At 37.8% G+C, this 21,854-nt stretch overlaps 1 protein-coding gene across 1 annotated transcript in view; it reads left to right on the top strand.

Moving 5' to 3' along the window:
• The window catches only part of TRAPPC8 (trafficking protein particle complex subunit 8), a 115,445-nt gene extending 93,986 nt beyond the window's left edge, over positions 1-21,459 (top strand). Inside the window, 4 exon segments of the mRNA XM_038389431.2 lie at positions 2,039-2,140; positions 14,772-14,917; positions 18,780-18,869; positions 20,358-21,459. Coding sequence (XP_038245359.1) covers positions 2,039-2,140; positions 14,772-14,917; positions 18,780-18,869; positions 20,358-20,592 — 573 coding nt within the window. The 3' untranslated portion in view covers positions 20,593-21,459.
• The last annotated feature ends 395 nt before the right edge of the window (positions 21,460-21,854 follow it).

The following is a 21,854-nucleotide window of genomic DNA, read 5'->3' on the forward strand; positions in this document are numbered from 1 at the left end:
GACAAATGTTAGCTTTTGTTTTCGTTAAACTTCAGTTTGTCTGAAAACAGGAAATTAAGTTAATTGAAACCAAGGTTGGGACACTACTGAAAGTTATTACTATAATCAGAGCCATTTTTTGAAACATGTCTAGATTTAAACGTGATTAGCTTAATACTTGAGAGATCCTGTCCCCTCCATATGTGCCTATGTTTCCTCAGGGTGAATGAGGCTTGCTTTTTGAAAGATAGTAAATAAAGTTCTGACCTCTTTGAACCTTATGCAGCCAGAGTATTTCTCTCTCTGGACACACAGGTAGACCCTCCCACACTTTTGCTCACATTCTTAGAGGGTTTATATGAAGTAATGCTGCCACTCACTTTTTAAAGGGGTGGCTCCAATTACCAAGTATAAATACTAAAAATGTATCAACATAACAGATTATACTAAATCTAAATACTGTGTTTGGCAATATAAAATTCCAACATTTGTTCGGGAGCCTGCATGCTAAATTTCTTTTTTTTTTTTTTCCCCACCTTCACGAAGCACCAGACTTTTCCACTTCAGTTATGGAAGAAATTGTTGAGGGTGAAAGCCTGCTGTTTTCCTAAATTGACTAGCCCATACATGCAAGACATGTTAGACAGCAATAGAACACTGCTGGATTCCTGCTTTACGGTTTCTCTTTCTGGCTCTGGGGGCAGATTGTGGTTACAAACATTATAGCTAAATGTAACAATGCCCCTATTTTGGGATTGTCTGCAGGGTCTGAACCTGACGCCTCTACCATTTGAGCTACAAAATCATGACCTGTTAGTATAGAATAGGGTGACCAGATGTCCCGATATTATAGGGACAGTCCCGATTTGGGGGCTTTTTCTTGTATAGACGTCTATTACCCTCCACCCCCTGTCCCGATTTTTTTACACTGGCTAGTTGGTCACCCTAGTATAGAAACAGTAGCAGAGCCATAAAATCCTTTATATGGCCTAGCTATTTACAGATAACACAGAGCCGACTCACTGTTAATGTGTAATACAGCACCTTTAAGAGTGTAGCTTTTGAAAGACAAAATAAATGAGACTTGGCTTCATTATATTAGAGAGCTGAGGTCTAGATCCAGCTCTGTCTCATGTGAGCTTCTGCAAACTGTTACCCCCCTCTACAGTGAGGGAATAAATGTCCCTCCCAAGGTAGTAGCAAGAAACCGTGATTCATAATGAGAGTTGTGAAGAGTTCCTAGAGAGGGAGTTGGCAACACTAAAAAAGTATTGACTCTTGTAACTGCTGACATGCAGTGGTGTTCCAAATTAAGAGTAGTTGCAAAAACAGTAAATCAAAATTCCCTTTATTTGAAATGAAATAAGTGACTTCCCCTGAAGTTCACAATGTGTTCATCTAGGATCTGACTTCAGTGGGAGTCTTGCATTCTGAGGCTGCAGAATAGGACCTTGGTAAACACAATGGAAAATACAGGTTCCTCCCACCCATGATAGCAGCTTAGAAGCTGCCAGGAGACTTCCATAAAATCTCCCTTAAAATATGCTGCAATGTTAACTAAGCACTAACTCGGTAATCTTTAGTAGTGTTGAAATAATTCTAAAAATACATCACAATGCCAGAATGGAGCAAAACTGATTTAAATAAGTGTATCTACAGTGGATCCTAAGATTTTACATAGTTCACCTGAGATTTTGTTTAAAGTGAATTGTATTGTTAATTATTTTTGTGAAATACACTGCATACCCACTCTTCACAGTTCCTTGAATTAGAAACATTAAGGCAACACAGAAGACTGTTCTAGATGGGTTTTATTAATTAGCTCCTTAGCTTTCTACTGCAAAGTAATAGCACTTTATTGGAAGATGAAGTGGTTCCTTTATTCATAATTTTGTAAATCTGTTGGTAAAGATTATGGTGTACTTTGGAATATTTCTAAATAAAAGGAGGTATAAATGCAAGGTCATTATCACTTCTAAAGTTTGTATTATAAAAGAGAATAACACTTTTGATGTTTGTAGCAAATTAAGAAATATTAAATGTCTATCTTTGTATTTAGGCATATGTTGTGGAAGACAACAAGCAGCTTATTTTAGAAGGCCAGCATCATATTCTTCTTCACACAGTAGGGAAGGAGGCTTTTTCCTTTCCTCAAAAGCAGGTAATCCTAATACTTTTTTGTATTAAAAACTGCTTGCTTTACAAAGTGTTTGGTATGTTTCCAAATGTGTGTATCTAAATAAGTTAATGAAATTACCTTGTAAAGGCTTCTGAAGTAGTAATTTTGTAAAGCTCTTGTAAGTATACATCTTGTAAGTTAAAAGGAATCTGCTAATTTTAGACTAATTTCAGCAACATACTTTCAAGTCTTAACTGACACAACTATAAAAACAAAACTTTCAGTGGAAAAGTTAAATACATCTAAGGTCTTAGAGCAGTGGTGGTTAACCTAGTTACCATTTTGGGCCACATATGCAGCTCTCGGTGTTATGCGGGCCACATCCACACTATATTATAAACTACCTGTGTGGCCCTGAGAATGTTTACATGGACCACAGTGATGTGCTGATTGGACCACAAGTGGCCCGCAGACCACAGGCTGAGAACCACTCTCCTAGAGGTTTTCTGCTGCCGCCGTGTAACATACAAAATGTTGAAGGGAGTTAATGTGTAATATTGGCTAAGTGTTTTTAACATATAAAAGTGTAAGCAACAGAAGTGATTGTTTGACAAAGACATGAATAAAATTTTAATTTTAGATACTGTTGTATGGCATAGTTCCTAATTATATTTTTGATATAAGCACTGAGGATTCTCTAAATACACGTTTACATACTAGATCTGAAAAATGTCTTGGAAGTTGTTGGTGTACTTCAGTGATCTGCTGATAATGGGGATGTCAAGTATATGGAAGAATGTCGTTGAATGCGCAAGCTTTTTAAACCTAATTAAACAAGCATAATATAGGATATTCAGATAAATCTATTAAGAGCTAAAGTTCAGTGTTTGAACACTTATTAGCTTTACTTAATTTTTAGTAGTGTTAATTACTGGACCTCAAAATGGTTAACTTAAGTTCATGTTAAAGGAAAAAAGGCAATAAGCCCATGATCCATGTAGATGAGATGTAACTGCATAATTGCCTTAAACAAATTACTTCCTGGAGTTTTGTTGCAGGACTAAAATCAAACTGGATGAAAAAAGTTCAGAGCTCTTAATACAATATTGTATTAAGAGGCAATAGAGAAGTCAGCATGTTAGTATAAGAAAGGTACCTGGTAATATAATAGTAGTGAAACTTGGGTGAGTTCCCTCTGACACACACAAGACCCAATCAACTTGAGTTAAAATTAATAAATAAGTTGATTCCAAAATAAGGACTTTGAGTTTTGATGCACTAAGAGATTAAATAAAAACGCTTGAATCTCTTTTATTCTTATGTATTCTGTGCACTAATGGAGCTTTCCCTGTAAAACTTAGTATAGTTATAAGAATTAATAGAATTATCAGAGGAAATAACTTGAGAAACTGACAAACTGAATTGACAGGTTTCAGAGTAGCAGCCGTGTTAGTCTGTATTCGCAAAAAGAAAAGGAGTACTTGTGGCACCTTAGCGACTAACAAATTTATTAGAGCATAAGCTTTCGTGAGCTACAGCTCACTTCATCGGATGCATTCCGATGCATCCAATGAAGTGAGCTGTAGCTCACAAAAGCTTATGCTCTAATAAATTTGTTAGTCTCTAAGGTGCCACAAGTACTCCTTTTTTAAACTGAATTGAGAGATTGATCAATAAAACCTTTCAACCATTGTAATTAAATTTTAAAGTATCTGTTCTCACTGATATCACAAACAGCTATAGAAGAAAATGAATAATTTTGGGTCTGCAACAAAGCGGTGAATATCTGAGTATGTGTATGTGCAGCATTGGTAATCATAAGAATTAGTAGTGTACAAAACTGTATTAACTCAAGTGTAATACTGAACACATGAATAGTCCAATGTATTTGTGAATGTGAAGAATTTAAAACAAGTAATGTGCAAGGTAAAGGTAGGTCAGTCTCAGTAGCTAAAAGTTAAGTTACACTATTCTGCCCATTTTTGTTTACGTGTTAGCTATCTTAATTTTGTTTTCCCTTAAATCTGTATTGTATGTATTTCCTCTGAGCCGTTCTGCAAAAATTTATAGCAAACTTGACTATATTCATACTGTTAGCTTGCCAGGACAAGAACTATTTTTTTTTTTTTCTAATTGCATCTGAAGGCAGATATGGTTATCTATCTAGACCAGTGGTTCCCAAACTTGTTCTGCCACTTGTGCAGGGAAAGCCCCGGCCGGGCTGGGCTGGTTTGTTTACCTGCCACATCCGTGAGTTTGGTGGATTGCGGCTCCCAGTGACTGGGGTTTGCTGCTCCAGGCCGAGGGACGTACTGGCCGCCACTTCCAACAGCTCCCATTGGCCTGGAGCAGCGAACCGTGGCCAGTGGGAGCTGCGGTCGGCCGAACCTGCGAACGTGGTAAATAAACAAACCAGCCTGGCCCGGCAGGGGCTTTCCCCGCACAAGCGGCAGAACAAGTTTGGGAACCACTGGTCTAGATATGTACATAGCCCCTGCCAGTGCAGCATCTGAAGATGTAATGAATTTGTCCTCACAACCCCTATATGGGATGTATTAACTCCATTTTATAGATGGGAAAATGAGGCATAGAGTAAGTGGCTTGCCTTGTGTCTCGTAGCAAGTCTGTGACAGATGTGGAAGTTGAAACCAGGTCTCCCTGGGTTCCTGTCCAGTACCTCCCCTATAAGAGCATCTTTCCTCTGTGGTATCCAAATTCCATTTATGCTTAAGAGGAGCAGGCTTCCGAGTTCTTAACCATTTTGATTATGAAATGGGTGTATTTTTGTCATTAGTGTCTGGTAACTGGTCAGTACTTCTAAAAACGCTATTTATGTAAATATTTCATTATTTTATCTAAAATTGTACACATTATAAAGCCTTTTGTTCTTGTGTAATCCTCATACCATGAAACTGTCTTATACAATGCATTTTGTGACTACTAAAAAAAAAAAGAAACCTCTGCCATGCTGAAAAGTAGCTTTTGTTTTGAGAAATAGCTGACCCATTTTTACTGAAACTAACCCCCCAAAAATTCAGCCCTAAGCAGACACCTGGCATGGAAAACTTTGTCAAATTTAAGCTATTTTGACTTAAATTAGCAACTGAAACCAATGGTTTACAAGTGTTGGGCAACCTTAACTATAGGCCTCACTGTCTGTAACTGAACAGAAGAGATTACAAGGTGGAATCATGCTGCTCAGGGAGAAATTATTCAGCCATTTTTTTTTTTCAATTACCAAATGCTTCTAAACTGAGAACATACAATTGGCTTTCCAGTAGTTGCCAGCAGGAGATCATCATCCACAACTGATTGACCCATTTTCAAGGAGACTGTAAAACCAAGATGCTGACAACATGGAGTCCATAATAGTACCAGCAGAACTCTTTTTAAAAACAAACAAAAACAAACAAACAAAAAAAAGAACCTTAGTGTAATCCTGGACCTAATCAAATTCCAGTATGAATAATTGCTTATTACCTGACTGATCAAATTGCACTTGTAACATCAAATGGATACATTTCCTTCCCTAAACTTTTGGTTATGAAATTAGGAATTCTAAATCACTCTTCGCTATCCTAGCTAGCACAAAAGTAATAAAATCATATGCTTCAGGACATAGCTTGTTCCCTGTGGAAATCAAAGATTTTTCTCATATGTACAGTATTATACCACTGTCTATATATGCATTATGAGGAGATGGAGTTTTCACTTTCATATTATACATTAGGTTCTGATTACTGATGGATGCAGAATATTGGACTAGATGGATCAGCTATCTGTTTTGGCACATCTTCGTCTTAATATTTTGTTCTAAATTATAAATGGAAATTATAACTGACAGTGCTGCTACATCCATGTAATGTGCTCTGACGCATCTAATGTTGCTAAGCAATAATGCTTTTTAAAAACTTGATTCACGTGCAGTAGTGTAGTAGTCTCTTTAATGAACAGACAGTTTTAATCTGTTTATCCCCTTGGCTTTCCCCCCTCCTCCAAGTCTACACATGAGAAACTGCTCTTGAGATAAAATTAGAAACAAAGAATTCCAAATGTAGCTTATTCCTTTGAGCAGCCCAAAAAAGAGAGACGGGGGTGGGGAAAAAAAGGAAACTACACCATGTGTGACTGGGTTCTTTAAGAACTAAGTGGTACAATACAGTTTCTAGCAATAATATGAAGTAGAAATTAGAAATAGGAATTTATGAATATAAAATGAGGATTGGGTTTTTATTTATAAAAACTGAATCATTCAAGCAACCTACTAATACAGCTGAACATTTGAATAGAGAGTTACGGTAAAAGCTGTCTGGCCTACAAAATTACGAGCTTTGGCAATAAACCTACAATTTAAACACACACACACAGGGGGGGGAGGGGTCGGGCCAGATGACTACAGGAGAGTGATGGAAGACAGATATATTAACCCCAGGTTAAGTAGGTCCCTTTTCCCTGGGTAAGGTAACAGGGAAGGTTCCAGAACAATCAGGAACTTTTTGGAAACTAGTAAGGCAGACAGGCTTTTTAGAAAACCGGCAGCCAATCAAGAAGCTGCTAAAATCAATTAAGGCAGGCTAATCAGGGCACCTGGGTTTAAAAAGGAGCTCACTTCAGTTTGTGGTGCATGTGAGGAGCTGGGAGCAAGAGGCGCAGGAAGCTAAGATGAGAAGGCATACTACTGGAAGACTGAGAAGTACAAGCATTATCAGACATCAGGAGGAAGGTCCTCTGGTGAGAATAAAGGTGTTGGGAGGAGGCCATGGGGAAGTAGCCCAGGGAGTTGTAGCTGTCACGCAGCTGTTACAGGAGCCACTGTAGACAGCTGCAATCCACAGGGCCCTGGGCTGGAACCTGGAGTAGAGGGTGGACCAGGGTTCCCAACTCCCTACTTGATACCGGAGGAGTTGAACTGGACTGTGGGTTCCACCAGGGGGAAAGGTCTCTGGTCTGTTCCCCGAACCAGTAGGTGGATCAGCAGAGACTGCGGGGAATTGTTCTTCCCCGTGCTGTCCAGTGATGAAGCTAACTGAGTGAATAGCAGATTTGAGCCACGAAAGTGGCCAAACTGAGGGCTGCCGTGAACCTGAGACGAGCAAATCCGCCAATAAGCGCAGGACCCACCAAGGTAGAAGAGGAACTGTGTGTGTGTGTGTGTGTGTGTGTGTGTGTGTGTGTGAGAGAGAGATTTTAAATATATAAAATAATTTAAAAAAAGATGTTCATGCTCTACAGTTGGCTTAGATATCCTAGTACTAAACCAGCTACGTCCATTAATATGTAAAATTTGTGGACAAAGATCCGTCTATGAAGATACTCGTTATAGGATAGGAATTACTGCAATTCAATGAAAATTAGTTAGGTATTTATTTGTAAGAACCTTCCTTGTCACTGCCTCTAACACTGCCATACTGAAGCTCTTTTTAGCACTTGGAGTCTTACCGGTCGTCTTCATCTGCAGTGATCAATTAGCTTTAGCTAGCCAAAGCTCAAAATGTGACTACTCCCAAGCTATAATTGCCCCGGCTCACTTCAGTTTTCAACAGCCTCAACCTCCTCCCCCTTTGTTTCCCAACCTACAGTAACCTGAAATCCTTTACTTTTTAATTTTCCACATTCAAGTTCAGCCACTTCTCCATATTATAATATTCCTTACTGTTTGTCAAAGCATTTTTCTCTTGATCACATGGATAGAAATTCAAGCTAAAGGAATCTCAGGGCAAGAAAATAATAGATTGGAAGGAGATTGGGCTGGATAATGTTGCAATTTTAATTTAAAGTAGGGCTGTCAATTGTAGTTCATTCAAGCGATTCATTCAAAACAAATTAACTTGATTAAAAAAATTACGTTTAATCAAACAGTTAATATAATACCAGTTTAAATTTTTTAGATATATTTTTGAACATTTTTCTACATTTTTAAATATATTGATTTCAATTACAACACAGAATAAAAAGTGTACACTGTTCACTTTATATTTTTATTACAAATATTTGCACTACAAAAAATACATATTTTTCATTTCATCTCATTTAAATAATGTAATGCAGTCTTTTTTTGTGAAAGTGCAACTTAGAAATGTAGATTTTTTTTTTTTTTGTGTAACATAACTGTACTCAAAACAACGTAAAACTTTAGAGTATACAAGTCCACTTAGTCCTACATCTTGTTCAGCCAATTGCTAATACAAACAAATTTGTTCACATTTACGGGAGCTGCCTGCTTCTTATTTACAATGTCACCTGAAACTGAGAATAGGTGTTCAGATAGCACTTTTGTAGCTGGCATTGCAAGGTATTTACATGCCAGATATGCTAAACATTCGTACGCCCTTTCATGCTTTCGCCACCATTCCAGAAGACATGCTTCCATGCTCATGACTGGTTCTGCACGATAACGATCCAACGGTTTAGCGTTTCAAGCCTCGGCCATACACTTGAATACAAGTAGTATCTCAGACTGAGGCCTTGCCTAGGCTTGGGTTTAAAGATGTGGTTTTTAGCTCTCCACTAGACTTTAATTCTGTCAGGTTGCACAAGTTAAAAGTAGTGTGCCTTATCTATAGTAGACTCTTAAAATGTGCCAGCACGTGTTAGCTAACACATGCTAATATCACACCTTTAAATCCAAGTCTAGACAAGACGGAAGACTGGGTTGGAGCAATTTGGTTTAGAGAAGGGAACCTTGGGGCAAAAACTGGTAGCTATGAAGTGACTATTTGTAAGTTCTCAGAGGGAGGAGGTAGCTTGTGCCAGTAAAACTTCATGTATGGAATAGGAAATTTGAGGATAAAATTGGGTATCGATGGGGTATTCAGGCTAAACATAATTTATAAGAAAGTGGATGTTACAAATAGATAAACACTTTTGGTTCGCATCATGAGTCTAGTTAATTTTAAAACCAAGTATTTTTTTAACATTATCTGGAAAAGGTGTAAATAGCACATAGACATTGCCAAGTGACTGGGAGGAGTTGCCATTGAAATCTATGGACTTGAAGGTGCCCAGCACCTCTTGAGATCATGTTCATTGTACAAAAACTTCAAACTGATTTAAATAGTTGAAGGTGAATGTGCTTTTAAAAAAGCTTCTACCTCCTTTTGGCACCCATCTTGTTGAAAAGCAGCACCTTTTGACACTTACTTGGGAGACCTTTACAAGTCTACCAAGTCTGCTTTAATACTGGCTTAACAATTTAAAGTTAGTTTGAACACACTAATTCTTAGACTTTGAATAAATCAGTATGAATGCATGATGGAGATTCTAGTGTGGTTGCAAAAAACATTCTAAAACCACGTTGAAGAAACCAGAATAAGGTACATGATCTTTAGTAGTACAGGTGATGGTAAGCTCATTTGAAATACAAGCAAAAGAGATCAGGTATTATGTAAAGATACTTGCTTTTTCTCCTTTAAGTTAAAAATGTGTTTTAACTAATTCAGTTAATCTATGAAGTTGAATGGTAACAGTGTTTCCAATAAAAAGAAAAGAAGGACTTGTGGCACCTTAGAGACTAACAAATTTATTTGAGCATAAGCTTTTGTGAGCTACAGCTCACTTCATCGGATGCATTCAGTGGAAAATACAGGGGGGAGATTTATGTACACAGAGAACATGAATCAATGGGTGTTACCATACACACTGTAAGGGGAGATTAGGTAAAGTGAGCTATTACCAGCAGGAGAGTGGGGTGAGGGGGAGCCTTTTGTAGTGATAATCAAGGTGGGCCATTTCCAGCAGTTGACAAGAACGTCTGAGGAACAGTGGGGGGGGGGCGGGAATAAACATGGGGAAATAGTTGTACTTTGTGTAATGACCCATCCACTCCCAGTCTTTATTCAAGCCTAAGTTAATTGTATCCAGTTTGCAAATTAATTCCAATTCAGCAGTTTTTGAAGTTTTTTTTTGTTGAAGAATTGCCACTTTTAGGTCTGTAATCGAGTGACCAAAGAGATTGAAGTGTTCTCCGACTGGATTTTGAATGTTATAATTCTTGATGTCTGATTTGCAATGTTTCCAATGTTAATTATATGAATCCTTTTTAAGGCTAACAATCATGGGTGGGATTCCCCAATTTTTGTGATTCATTTGTTTAACAAAGGGGTTTCTTAGCTTCTTTGTTCTGATGCAGCAGTTATTCTCACAGTTAATAGGAGAAATAATAGTTTTTATATTTGAATTCCCATTGTTTTTTAGGGTGGTAATTGTGGGAGGTAATATAATTGGTTCCTTTAGCGCTGGCTTGTAATATTGAACAACTCATTTTCAAAACCAACTGTAATTTAGAACAAGTCATATGATCCTGATTGTCCACATCTTTTTTGACTCCCACCATTCATATCATTTATGGTAAAAACCCATTCGGCCTGACTCTTCAGAAGATGCTTACGAACTAGTTCTGGAGTGGACAGTTACAATTTATAGATCAAAACATTTGAGTTTTTTGGATCAGTAGCCATAATGTATTTAATCTGGGTATATATCCGTTTTTATCAAATTTACATGAATGGGATTACATGAGAAAATTAGTGCAATTAGCTCTAGAGTAGGAGTACTTGTGGCACCTTAGAGACTAACACATTTATTTGAGCATAAGCTTTCGTGAGCTTTTTGTGATGCATCCGATGAAGTGAGCTGTAGCTCACGAAAGCTTATGCTCAGATAAATTTGTTAGTCTCTAAGGTGCCACAAGTACTCCTTTTCTTTTTGTGGATACAGACTAACACAGCTGCTACTCTGAAACCTGGCACTAGAGTGTATATTTAGCCAAAATATTTTGTTTTGAAGAATGTTTTTGAGTTTATACAAAGGTTCTAGTTGTTTTAACAGAATTATTGATATTAGTGCCAAGTATCAGAGGGTATCCACAAAAACAATGAGGAGTCTGGTGGCACCTTAAAGACTAACAGATTTATTTGGGCATAAGCTTTTGTGGGTAAAAACTCCCACTTCAGATGCTTGGAGTGAAAATTACAGATACAGGCATAAATATACTGGCACATGGAAAAAAAGGGAGTTAACTTACAACTGGAGAACCAGTGTTGACAAGACCAGTTCAGTCAGGGTGGATGTGGTCCACTTCCAGAATTGATGAGGAGGTCTCAATATTGAGAGGGAAAAATTGCTTTTGTATTGAGCCAGTCTCTCTTCAAGCCCAAATTAATGGTGTTAAGTTTGCAAATGACTTGTAGCTCTGCAGTTTCTCTTTGAAGTCTGTTTTTGAAGGTTTTTTTGTTGAAGGATGGCTACTTTTAAATCTGTTGTTAAATGTCCAGAGAGATTGAAGTGTTCTCCTACTGGCTTTTGTATGTTACCGTTCTTGATGTCTGATTTGTGTCCATTTATTCTTTTACGTAGAGACTGGCTGGTTTGGCCAATGTACAAGGCAGAGGGGCATTGCTGGCACATGGCATATATCACATTAGTAGATGTGCAAGTGAATGAGCCCCTGATGGTGTAGCTGACGTGGTTGGGTCCTCTGGTGTCGCTAGAGTAGATATCGGGACAGAGTAGGCAACGGAGTTTGTTACAGGGATTGGTTCCTGGGTTAGTGTTTCTGTGGTGTGGTGTGTGTGGTTGCTGGTGAGTATGTGCTTCAGGTTGGGGGGGTATCTGTAAGCGAGGACTGGCCTGTCTCCCAAGATCTGTGAGAGTGATGGGTTGTCCTTCAGGATAGGTTGTAGATCTTTGATGATGCATTGGAGAGGTTTTAGTTGGGGGCTGAAGGTGATGGCTAGTGGCGTTCTGTTGTTTTCTTTGTTGGGCCTGTCCTATAGTAGGTGACTTCTGGGTACTCTTCTGGCTCTGTCAATCTGTTTCTTCACTTCAGCAGGTGGGTATTGTAGTTGTAAGAACGCTTGATAGAGATCTTGTAGGTGTTTGTCTCTGTTTGAGGGGTTGGAGCAAATGCGGTTGTATCTTCAGGCTTGGCTGTAGACAATGGATTGTGTGATGTGTCCTGCATGGAAGCTGGAGGTATGTAGGTAAGTATAGCAGTCAGTAGGTTTCCGGTATATGGTGGTGTTTGTGACCATCACTTATTTGCACTGTAGTGTCCAGGAAGTGGATCTCTTGTGTGGACTGGTCCAGGCTGAGGTTAATGGTGGGGTGGAAATTGTTGAAATCCAGGTGGCCTCCTTCCTATGGGTCCATATGATGAAGATGTCATCAGTGTAGCGCAAGTAGAGGAGGGACATTAGGGGACGAGAGCTGAGGAAGCGTTGTTCTAAGTCATCCATAAAAATGTTGGCATACTGTGGGGCCATGCGGGTACCCATAGCATTTTGTACCCATGTGCTAGTATATTTATGCCTGTATCTGTAATTTTCACTCCATGCATCTGAAGAAGTGGGGTTTTTTACCCACAAAAGCTTATGCCCAAATAAATCTGTTAGTCTGTACCGTGCCATCGGTATCCTCGTTATTGATATTAGTGGAATTCTATTTAAATTTGTTCCTGAGAACAGAGATCTCCTTTGCTTACAAGTTGACAATCGTATAGTTTATGCAGTGTTGTTGAAGCCTTGTTTGTCCCAAGATATATTAGAAAGACAAGGTGGGTGAGGTAATATCTTTTACAAGACCAACTTCTGTTAGTCCAATTAAAAGATATTACCTCATCCACCTTGTCTCTCTAATTCTATGGTTTCTTATCTAAATTTTCCTAAACTCTCAAGGTTGCTTAAAAAGGAAACTCTGTGAGATGTTGTTAGTGGAGAGCAGCACTCTGAGTGCTTGTGTTTTGAAAGCCTTTCCTCCCAAATATAATAACTATGGGTGGAATCCAGACCCTATTGAAGTCAAGGGGAGTTTTACCATGACTTCAGCGTAGCTAGTATTTCATCCTCTGGGTACAAAGAGGGTTGTCAAAGTGATGTCTTATTTAGGAACCAAAAGACTAGTCTTAAATTTGGAGTGTTAAATTGTCCAATTTCAATCTGTTGCCAGTCTCAGTACCAGTGTAATGTTGCTTTGAGCTAAGGGTTTCAAACATGTTAATTAATCAAATAATGAAGTGTAATGATGCCAGACTTAATTTGTCTACCTGTTTTTCTGTAACTTATCCTATTGATTTTTGTCTGTCCAGATAAAATTTGATATTTGTTTTTTGTAGGGTTTTAAAAAAATACTCGGGAATTCTGATTGGGAGGACTTGGAACAGGTAACTGACTTTAGAGGGAAGAGCAATTTCTAGGGTGTTGATATGCTATCCAAGATGATATTGAATGTTCTCCAGTTAGATAAATCTTATAACCTTCCCTCCCCACCCTATGTGGAGTTGTATAGTCTCTAAATATAGCTAGTGTTACACATGGTGTCACCTTTCAGCAAGATGGATTCCATTACAGCAGGACCAGAAATGTCAACTGAATTAAAAAGATAGTTTCCAACTATATTCCATTGTTAATAAGAATATTCTTCTTGCTTCTTGAGCATTTAGGTTGCTGGTCTGAGTGCAGCGAATTACAGTTTTGATTTAAAGGGCATAATCTTAAATTTTTTCAAGCGTATACTGTCATCTAATGACCTATGCCTAATATGCCCAGACCTGTGGATGTTACTATAATGCAAATAATAATTATTTAAATTTCCTGGGTGAAATTCTAACAGCATTGTAGTCAGTGGCAAAGTTCCCATTGACTTCAGTGTGGGTCAAGATTTTCCCTGTTATCTTTTATTGACTCAAGTCACAATCTCAATGTGTTTCTCAGTGTTTTTTGTCTTCAGTATTTTAAGAAATTATTGTAATACAAGTTGTTGACACAAGCGTAGCAACTAAGAATACTGTGAACTGTTTCTTAGTGAAGTGCAGAAATGGGATTAATCAATCAACTCCTTGTACTTAGCAGCTGCTGGCATGTTGATTATTGGGAATGCATTTTATGTCCCTAATTATTGACTGTGCATCAATGGTTCATAAGTGAATGAGGAAAGCTAACCCCTCATCAGTAACTTTGATTGGAGCTAATAACAGACTGGATGGTGTTGGACAAGTACCATATCATCTAGATTCTGAAACAGATGCAGCCAGAGTGATGCACTGAAGTTACACCTTTCCATATCATCTAATTCCCTCAGTCCTGGAGGTTGATATCCCCCAAGGGGGAGAGTACTCCACCACTTCCCTGCCCTTTCCTCTGTCTGGGGGAGAAGCTTTCATTTCTGGAGGAGCTTCCTAGGTTCCAGCTTTAGAGATGTACTGTATTACCACATGTTCCCTTCCCACCCAATGTCACCCTCTTTTGGGGCTTTCCTGGCTACCTCTAGTTCCTTAGTGGCAACCTCCCCTTGGGTTTGTGAAAACCCAAGATTAACTTGGTGCACTGTCTAAACATTGTTCCATTTTTATCTTACCAGTAATACATATTTGGAGAACTCTTAACACATTGGTTTAAAAAAGCATTTGGGAAAAGGAAATTTAAGTCTGCCTGTGATATAGCACCCCAATTGTAAGAATTGCACCACTTCGTCACCTAAAACAGTAAGACACATTAATTTCCTTAATTGCCTCCCATAAACATTGGGACACAATAGTGTAATCTGTTGGAAGCTACAGTTTTTAGGAGAAAATAGTACCTTCAAGTTAACATCTGTCTGGTTAATCCCTTGTTGTACAGTGTGTTGTGTTTTATAAGAGTATTTTAAATGAAGTTGTCTGAATATTTGTGTGTTCTAGGAATCACCAGAAATGGTTTTCTTAAAGTTTTTTCGACCAGAAAGCTCTTCACTACCCACAAGACCAACACCAGACCAGCTTTCTAACCTTATCAAGACTAGTCTTCATTATCCAGAGTCCTTTAATCACTCATTTCATCAAAAAAGGTTTGAATAATATTACACTTTAAAATATTTCAAGATTCCTTTAGGAAACTATTTTTTTCTGTTTCTTTAATAAAAATCCTCTTTAGATTGTGCTCTGAGGAAGGATGAAATAAAGGGATAAAACAAAATTGCCATGAACAAGGAAAAATTCAACACAAACACAAGCTATAAAGCAAAAAAATGATTTTTTTTGTAAATGTACTGGTAAAATTGCAACACAATAGTATTTTCTAGCAGTTGACGATTGGACACATGAAATGAAAATGAAGTACTATAGATCAGTGGTTCTCAAAGCTGGTCTGCCACTTGTTCAGGGAAAGCCCCTGGTGCGTCGGACCGGTTTGTTTACCTGCCGTGTCCACAGGTTCGGCCTATCGCGGCTCCCACTGGCTGTGGTTTGTTGCTTCAGGCCAATGGGGACTGTGGGAAGCGGTGTGGGCCCAGGGACGTACTGGCCACCCTTTCTGCAGCCCCCATTGGCTTGGAGCGGCGAACCGCGACCAGTGGGAGCCGTGATTGGCCAAACCTGTGGACGCGGCAGGTAAACAAACCAGTCGGGCGTGTCGGGGCTTTTCCTGAACAAGCGGCGGACCAACTTTGAGAACCACTGCTATAGATCAGAGTAATCAATTACTTTTTATCAAGATCCAAATTTCTTGGTCAAGGTTTAGTCAAAGTCCAGACTCCAGAGAAAATAATAAAAAAAACAATGATAAGAAAATTAAAAGGTTTCGGGGTCCATTCAAACGCATCTGGTCATCCGAATTTGGTCAGTGGTTTGCCTATTGACTACCCCTTGCTTTAGATAATTTCGCTTTAAAAATAAATAGGAATGTTAAGTTAGGTAACTCATTAAATAACTAATGAAAGTAATGATGAAGAAATCTATAATATCTTTGTCTTCACAGCCTGAGAAAATCACAGCATAAACAGTGATTAAGAAGTGGGTTGAAAGTGAACACTATATATACTGCAAAATGACAATATTTGTATGAACAGATAAAAGAACTTCTTGCTCTAGTTAGGTTTCAGAGTAGCAGCCGTGTTAGTCTGTATTCGCAAAAAGAAAAGGAGTACTTGTGGCACCTTAGAGACTAACACATTTATTAGAGCATAAGCTTCCATGAGCTACAGCTTCACTCCGATGAAGTGAGCTGTAGCTCACAAAAGTTTATGCTCAAATAAATGTTAGTCTCTAAGGTGCCACAAGTACTCCTTTTCTTTTTTGCTCTAGTTATTAATTTTTTAGTTCTAAATGTTAACATGAGTTGGATATAAAGTATGGCAGGAAAAGGATGTTTAACATGGCTGAAATCGGAAACTTAGTGTAGTACCAATGAACTAAAGCACTTGTACAAAAGATTTTTCATGTTGATAATTGTGTTCCTGTAGCTTCTATTTTGTGGTTATGCACTTCTTATTGAATTGACAGTCTTGTCAATTTTTTGGTAAGCATTAAACTAAAATAAAGGGAACTAGTTTAGGTTTCAAATTTAGATTGTTTTGGAATTTTATTTACGAAACTTGATAGTAATGATTTAATTGTTAGCAAAAATGTTTTTGTTTTGTTTTTAGAATTTATACATTTCCTTGTAGTGCTTTGGCAACTTAACTATTACATTCTTATGCTAGTACAATAGATATTGAAGTGAAACTAACTAACATAAGTGGAATGACGTACAAAAATGGCTGTTTTAATGATGAGAGCCTGCACTTAACCCAAATTGGAATATGACCAGAATTAGACCCCTATTTGAATATGTGCTTACTACCTAAATTCCCCCTGCAGAGGTCAGTTCTTGAAGGCACTCTTTACTTCCAGTCTTAAAGTGTTCACTGATAAGCAATCCCAGTGATGCATTTCAGTGATGAAGTGATACCGCTAGTTCATAGTCCACAAACTGTTGGGCACACCCCTCTAGCGGGGTGCGGAAGAACATTTGGGGGCAGGGCGGGACTGGGGCCAGCCCCCATAGGGGAGATGGGGAGGGAGCTGCCACCCAATCCCGCTCCTCCCCCAACTCTTCTCCAGCCCAGTCCCTACTTGTTATCTCGGCCCCGCCCCAGTCCCCTATCGTGGCCTGGCTGCAGCTTTGCTCCAGGCCCCATCCCCAGCCAAAGCTCCATTCCTGACCCAGACCCAGCCTTGGCCCCTTCCCCACTCTGAACTCTAGGGTACAGATGTGGGGACCTGCATGAAAATCCCCTAAACTTATTTTTACCAGTTTAGGTTAAAACTTCCCCAAGGTACAAACTATTTTACATTTTGCCCTTGGCCTTTATTGCTGCCTCCACCAAGCATCTAACAAATAAATAAATAACAGGGAAAGAGCCCGCTTGGAAACGTCTTTCCTCCCAATATCCTTTCCAAACCCTACACCCCCTTTCCTGGGAAAGGTTTGATAAAAATCCTCACCAATTTGCATAGGTGAACACAGACCCAAACCTTTGGATCTTAAGAACAATGAAAAAAGCAATCAGGTTCTTAAAAGAAGAATTTTAATTGAAGAAAAAGTAAAAGAATCACCTCTGTAAAATCAGGATGGTAATACCTTACCGGGGTAAAGTAATCGGATTCAAAACATAGAGAATCCCTCTAGGCAAAACTTTAAGTTACAAAAAGACACAAAAACAGGAATATACATTCCATTCAGCATAACTTATTTTATCAACCATTTAAACAAAACAGGTTTCAGAGTAGCAGCCGTGTTAGTCTGTATTCGCAAAAAGGAAAGGAGTACTTGTGGCACCTTAGAGACTAACAAATTTAAACAAAACAGAATCTAAGGCATATATAACTGGATTACTTACTAAGTTCTAAGACTCCATTCCTTTTCTGTTCCTGGCAAAAAAAAAAAAAAAAAACCACACAGATATAGAGCCTTTGCCCCTCCCCCCCCCGCTTTGAAAGTATCTTGTCTCATTGGTCATTTTGGTCAGGTGCCAGCGAGGTTATCCTAGTTTCTTAACTCTTTATAGGTGAAAGGGTTTTTTCCTCTAGCCAGAAGGGATTTTAAAGATGTTTACCCTTCCCTTTATATTTATGACAGCCCCCTTACCCTTCCTGGGGAACAGACCAGAGAAAGCGAGGGGGCAACCCTGAAACGTTTGTGTATAGAGGTGCTGTGGGATCCTTCTGGAAGGAGCGTTCTGTATAAAAACATTAGTGTTAATAAGTGTATTCAGGTAGAATTCTTCAGGATATTAAATACAAAAGCAATACCTAAATTTGAAAAAACAACCTGCAATAAGTTGGACTTGAATGTCCATACTTCTCCAGCTTGAGTTGAACATTGTTCACCTGCCCTGGCTAAAATGCCTGTATTTCTTCAGGCAACTAAAGCAAATAGTTTAAATAGCCCTTTTAGTCAACAGTATGCAGAAGGGGATAGAAATATATGGAGAAAAAGTGTAAAGATATTATTGCAGCAAGTCAAAATTTAGACCAGCATGTTGGGCCAAATGTTCTTCACAGTCTAAAATTTGTTATTAATGCACCTTGCTGTACATGATTTTTTTATAGAAAGCTTGCAAAAATCAAGCTACGCTATGAACTATTGCATTATCAAATATCATTTAGACAAACTGAGGAGATAATTTTTTTTCTCTGAGGTCAGTCATAAATATACTGTAGTGAATTTCCTTTGTCAGAAGTAAAAATGGTTATCTGACAGCATGTAGGAGCTGATATTAGACAGTAATAATGTCATACAAAATACCACTATGTATTTTAATGTTTACATGACTGAGTAATTAAGAACATAAGAATTCTTTTAAAATAGATTGGTTACATTTTGTAATCCTCAAGACTGACCAGTAATATGTATAAATCTTGCATCGTAAAACAATTTTTCTCTTGCAGCCTTTGTTTAGTACCTGTCACGCTTCTACTTTCCAATTGTTCTGAGGCTGATGTTGATGTAATAATTGACTTGCGGTATAAAACAACAAGGTAATAAACTTCTAAATGTTAAATTACAACAAATGTTTATTGTGAATACTTAGTCACAGTGCTACTAAGATCTCTTAATCCGATTTTATTTACATCATTTTATCAAGTGTGTATTAAATGCCTCAAATATTTAGGATAGGACTTTCATCCTCACTGTGTTCCTCATTGATGTCAGTGGGAGTTTTTCATCATCTTTGAGAGCGTAATAAAGTCAATGAGTATTTTTCAAAAACCCATGTCCATTTGGAAGTAAAACAGAAATTGATTGTATTGCCAAGAGGGCTGGGAGCAGTGACTGGATTATAAAGAAAGGTGGGACAACAATATTTTTTTTGCTGTTTAAATCTCCTTGTTTTGGGGAAATGTTTCCTACAATGAAGGTATCAGCAAAATGAACACAGATGTTGTTTTCATTAAAAAATATTTTGTTTGAGACAATTTCTGAACTGTAACAAGAGTTAACTTTTAAAATACTAAAATATAGTTCTTCTAAAAAGTGTACAGTAAGAGTGCATTGTTTTTAAAATGTGTAGATAATTGCTATGTTTGTTAGAATTACTGTGTAGAAATCCATATTGTAGGATAAGCAATACAAAATTTGACAAATTACTTCTCATCCTAACAAAAATTAACTTCTTTAACAGCACTTATTACAAGTTCTTAGACTTTATACACTGCTGCACATGACTGTAGTTTTTACTTGGAAATATAGCAATTCATCTGAGTTAGAAACATTTAAAAACAAATAATGAGATTTTTAAAATAAGTTGCATAAAAAGAGGCAAAAATCAGATACCTCTGATGCACTACCTATAGTAGAGCTGGTTGAACTTTGTGTATCACTTCTTCTCTTGGAATATTTTATTCCACAATCTGTGTAAGTGGTTGAATACCAAAAAGTATTCTAAGTGCCTGATTGTCATCAAACTTGACTTAGTGTAATTAAATAGCTGAATAGTATTCTCAGTAATTGTCCCAATTAGGCATTCTGAAAAGTTTCCCAGATATGGATTTTGAAGGGCAATAATTGAGACGGATTTAGCAAAACTCAATGTAATCAGAATGCATTTGCCCAGCGCCACGGGGTTGCCCTGTGTATTTAACCAGATGGGTATGAAACTCCATGTGCCAGGCTTCTAATACAAATGTTGACAGACAGAAGATAGTAAGGACAGTAGTCCACCAGGAAATCCCAATTGAACAATTTGTAAATAACTCATTTATATATTCATAGAATTAATGGAGAGCTGAGCACTAGTCAGCTCATCTAGTCACTTTGTTCAAAAACATCACACTGCCAAAACACCAGAGATACGGTGCATTTGCATACCAGTTAATACAGGAAATGTATTACACAGTGAAGTAAAAATTTTTTGTAGGACAGTCATTTCGAATGTGTGCGTGTTTGGTAGACACTTAAGCATAAGAGGTTCAGAAGTAGATATCTGATTTATTTTTTATTCCCCCCCCCCTCCCGCTCTCTTTCAGTCCAGAAGCACTAGAAATCCATGGTTCTTTCACGTGGCTTGGGCAAACACAATACAAACTTCAGCTTAAAAACCAGGAGGTCTATAGCTTGCAGTTGAAAGCTTGCTTTGTTCGTACAGGAGTCTATAATCTTGGAACTCACAGAGTATTTGCCAAGTTAGCAGATGAAGTTACTTTGTTTGAAACAAGTCAGCAGAACTCCATGCCAGCACTGATCATCATCAATAACATTTGACCACTTAACTGAAAGATCATACTAAAAACCAAAAGAATCTGATTTTTCTTATTCTGCGGATTGACATTTATTCCAGTTTTGGAATGCATTACCCCAACGTCTAATTTACAAAAGATCGTGAGGAGACAATAGCAAAGTATTCAGACTACTTGCCATTTTGTTTGTTAATGCAAAGCACATTGGACAGAAAATGCATATATCCTTTTTAATGTCTCTTGCATCTCTGGTAATTTATACTCAACACTGAACTAAAATACTCCTTATAAAACTGTTTGAATTTACTTGTGTATCCCAGGCCCTGTCCAAATAATAATAAAAAAAAGCAGCTTGACTGCTGTTACAACTTCCAGCGTGATGTTTTAAATATATTTTGTGGCTATATTAAAAGACAGTTCAGAAGACAACCTTTGTTTCTTTTCCTGACTAAAGCCATTATTCATCAGAAATGCCAACCTTACTGTGATGTTTGATGGGTTGTTAAATGCAATTTATACTGGGTCTTTTTTTTGGTTTGGGTTTTTTTTTCCACTTTTCAGTTTTTAAAATTAGTTTGGGGCTTTGTTATTGTGTCCTCATGTTCTAATAGCCAGTGATCCTTATGACTTACACACAACTTCACCCAAGATGTTCTGAAAATAATTTTGAAACCAGTATGAGTGTTTTCTCATTCATCTCAGTACAGAATGCACTATTCCACAACCATGAAATTGTCATTTAAATTGTCATTCACTTTATTATGTAACTATAACAACTGAGTTGATCTGTTTTAAAAAAAAATCTATTCAAGTTAATTAAGCTTTTCAAGAAATGTATTATATTTATAACAAATGTACTGTAAATAGAATAAAACATACACCATATTCACTGAATAGACTTCCGTTGCATATTTTTTTTTCTCGCATCTTATGTACAGCAGTAGCTTGTCAACAAAGATTGTCTTAGTTAGAAGCTGTATGCTAGTGTAAATAGCAGTGGCACAATGCATCCACACTCGACATGCTGGTTTAGGTGCAGTTCCAGCCCACATACACATACAGCATTCTAGTCAAAAGCTGCAGTTTGTTTGTCAGAAGGCAACCCCCCTTGGAGTGTCCTCTTGCAGCGGGCCGCGGTACAGACATGCACCTACCTTTGTTGCCTCTTCTGTTTTACTATGAAAGGATCAGTCTCTATTTTCAATACAAAGTTTCATCTCTGGACATAATTTATTTCCCTAAAATCCTTGAAGTAAAACCATTCTCAGCAAACCTATAGTAAATGTG

This window comes from Dermochelys coriacea, chromosome 2, assembly GCF_009764565.3.
Source record: "Dermochelys coriacea isolate rDerCor1 chromosome 2, rDerCor1.pri.v4, whole genome shotgun sequence".
Lineage (NCBI taxonomy): Eukaryota > Metazoa > Chordata > Testudines > Dermochelyidae > Dermochelys > Dermochelys coriacea.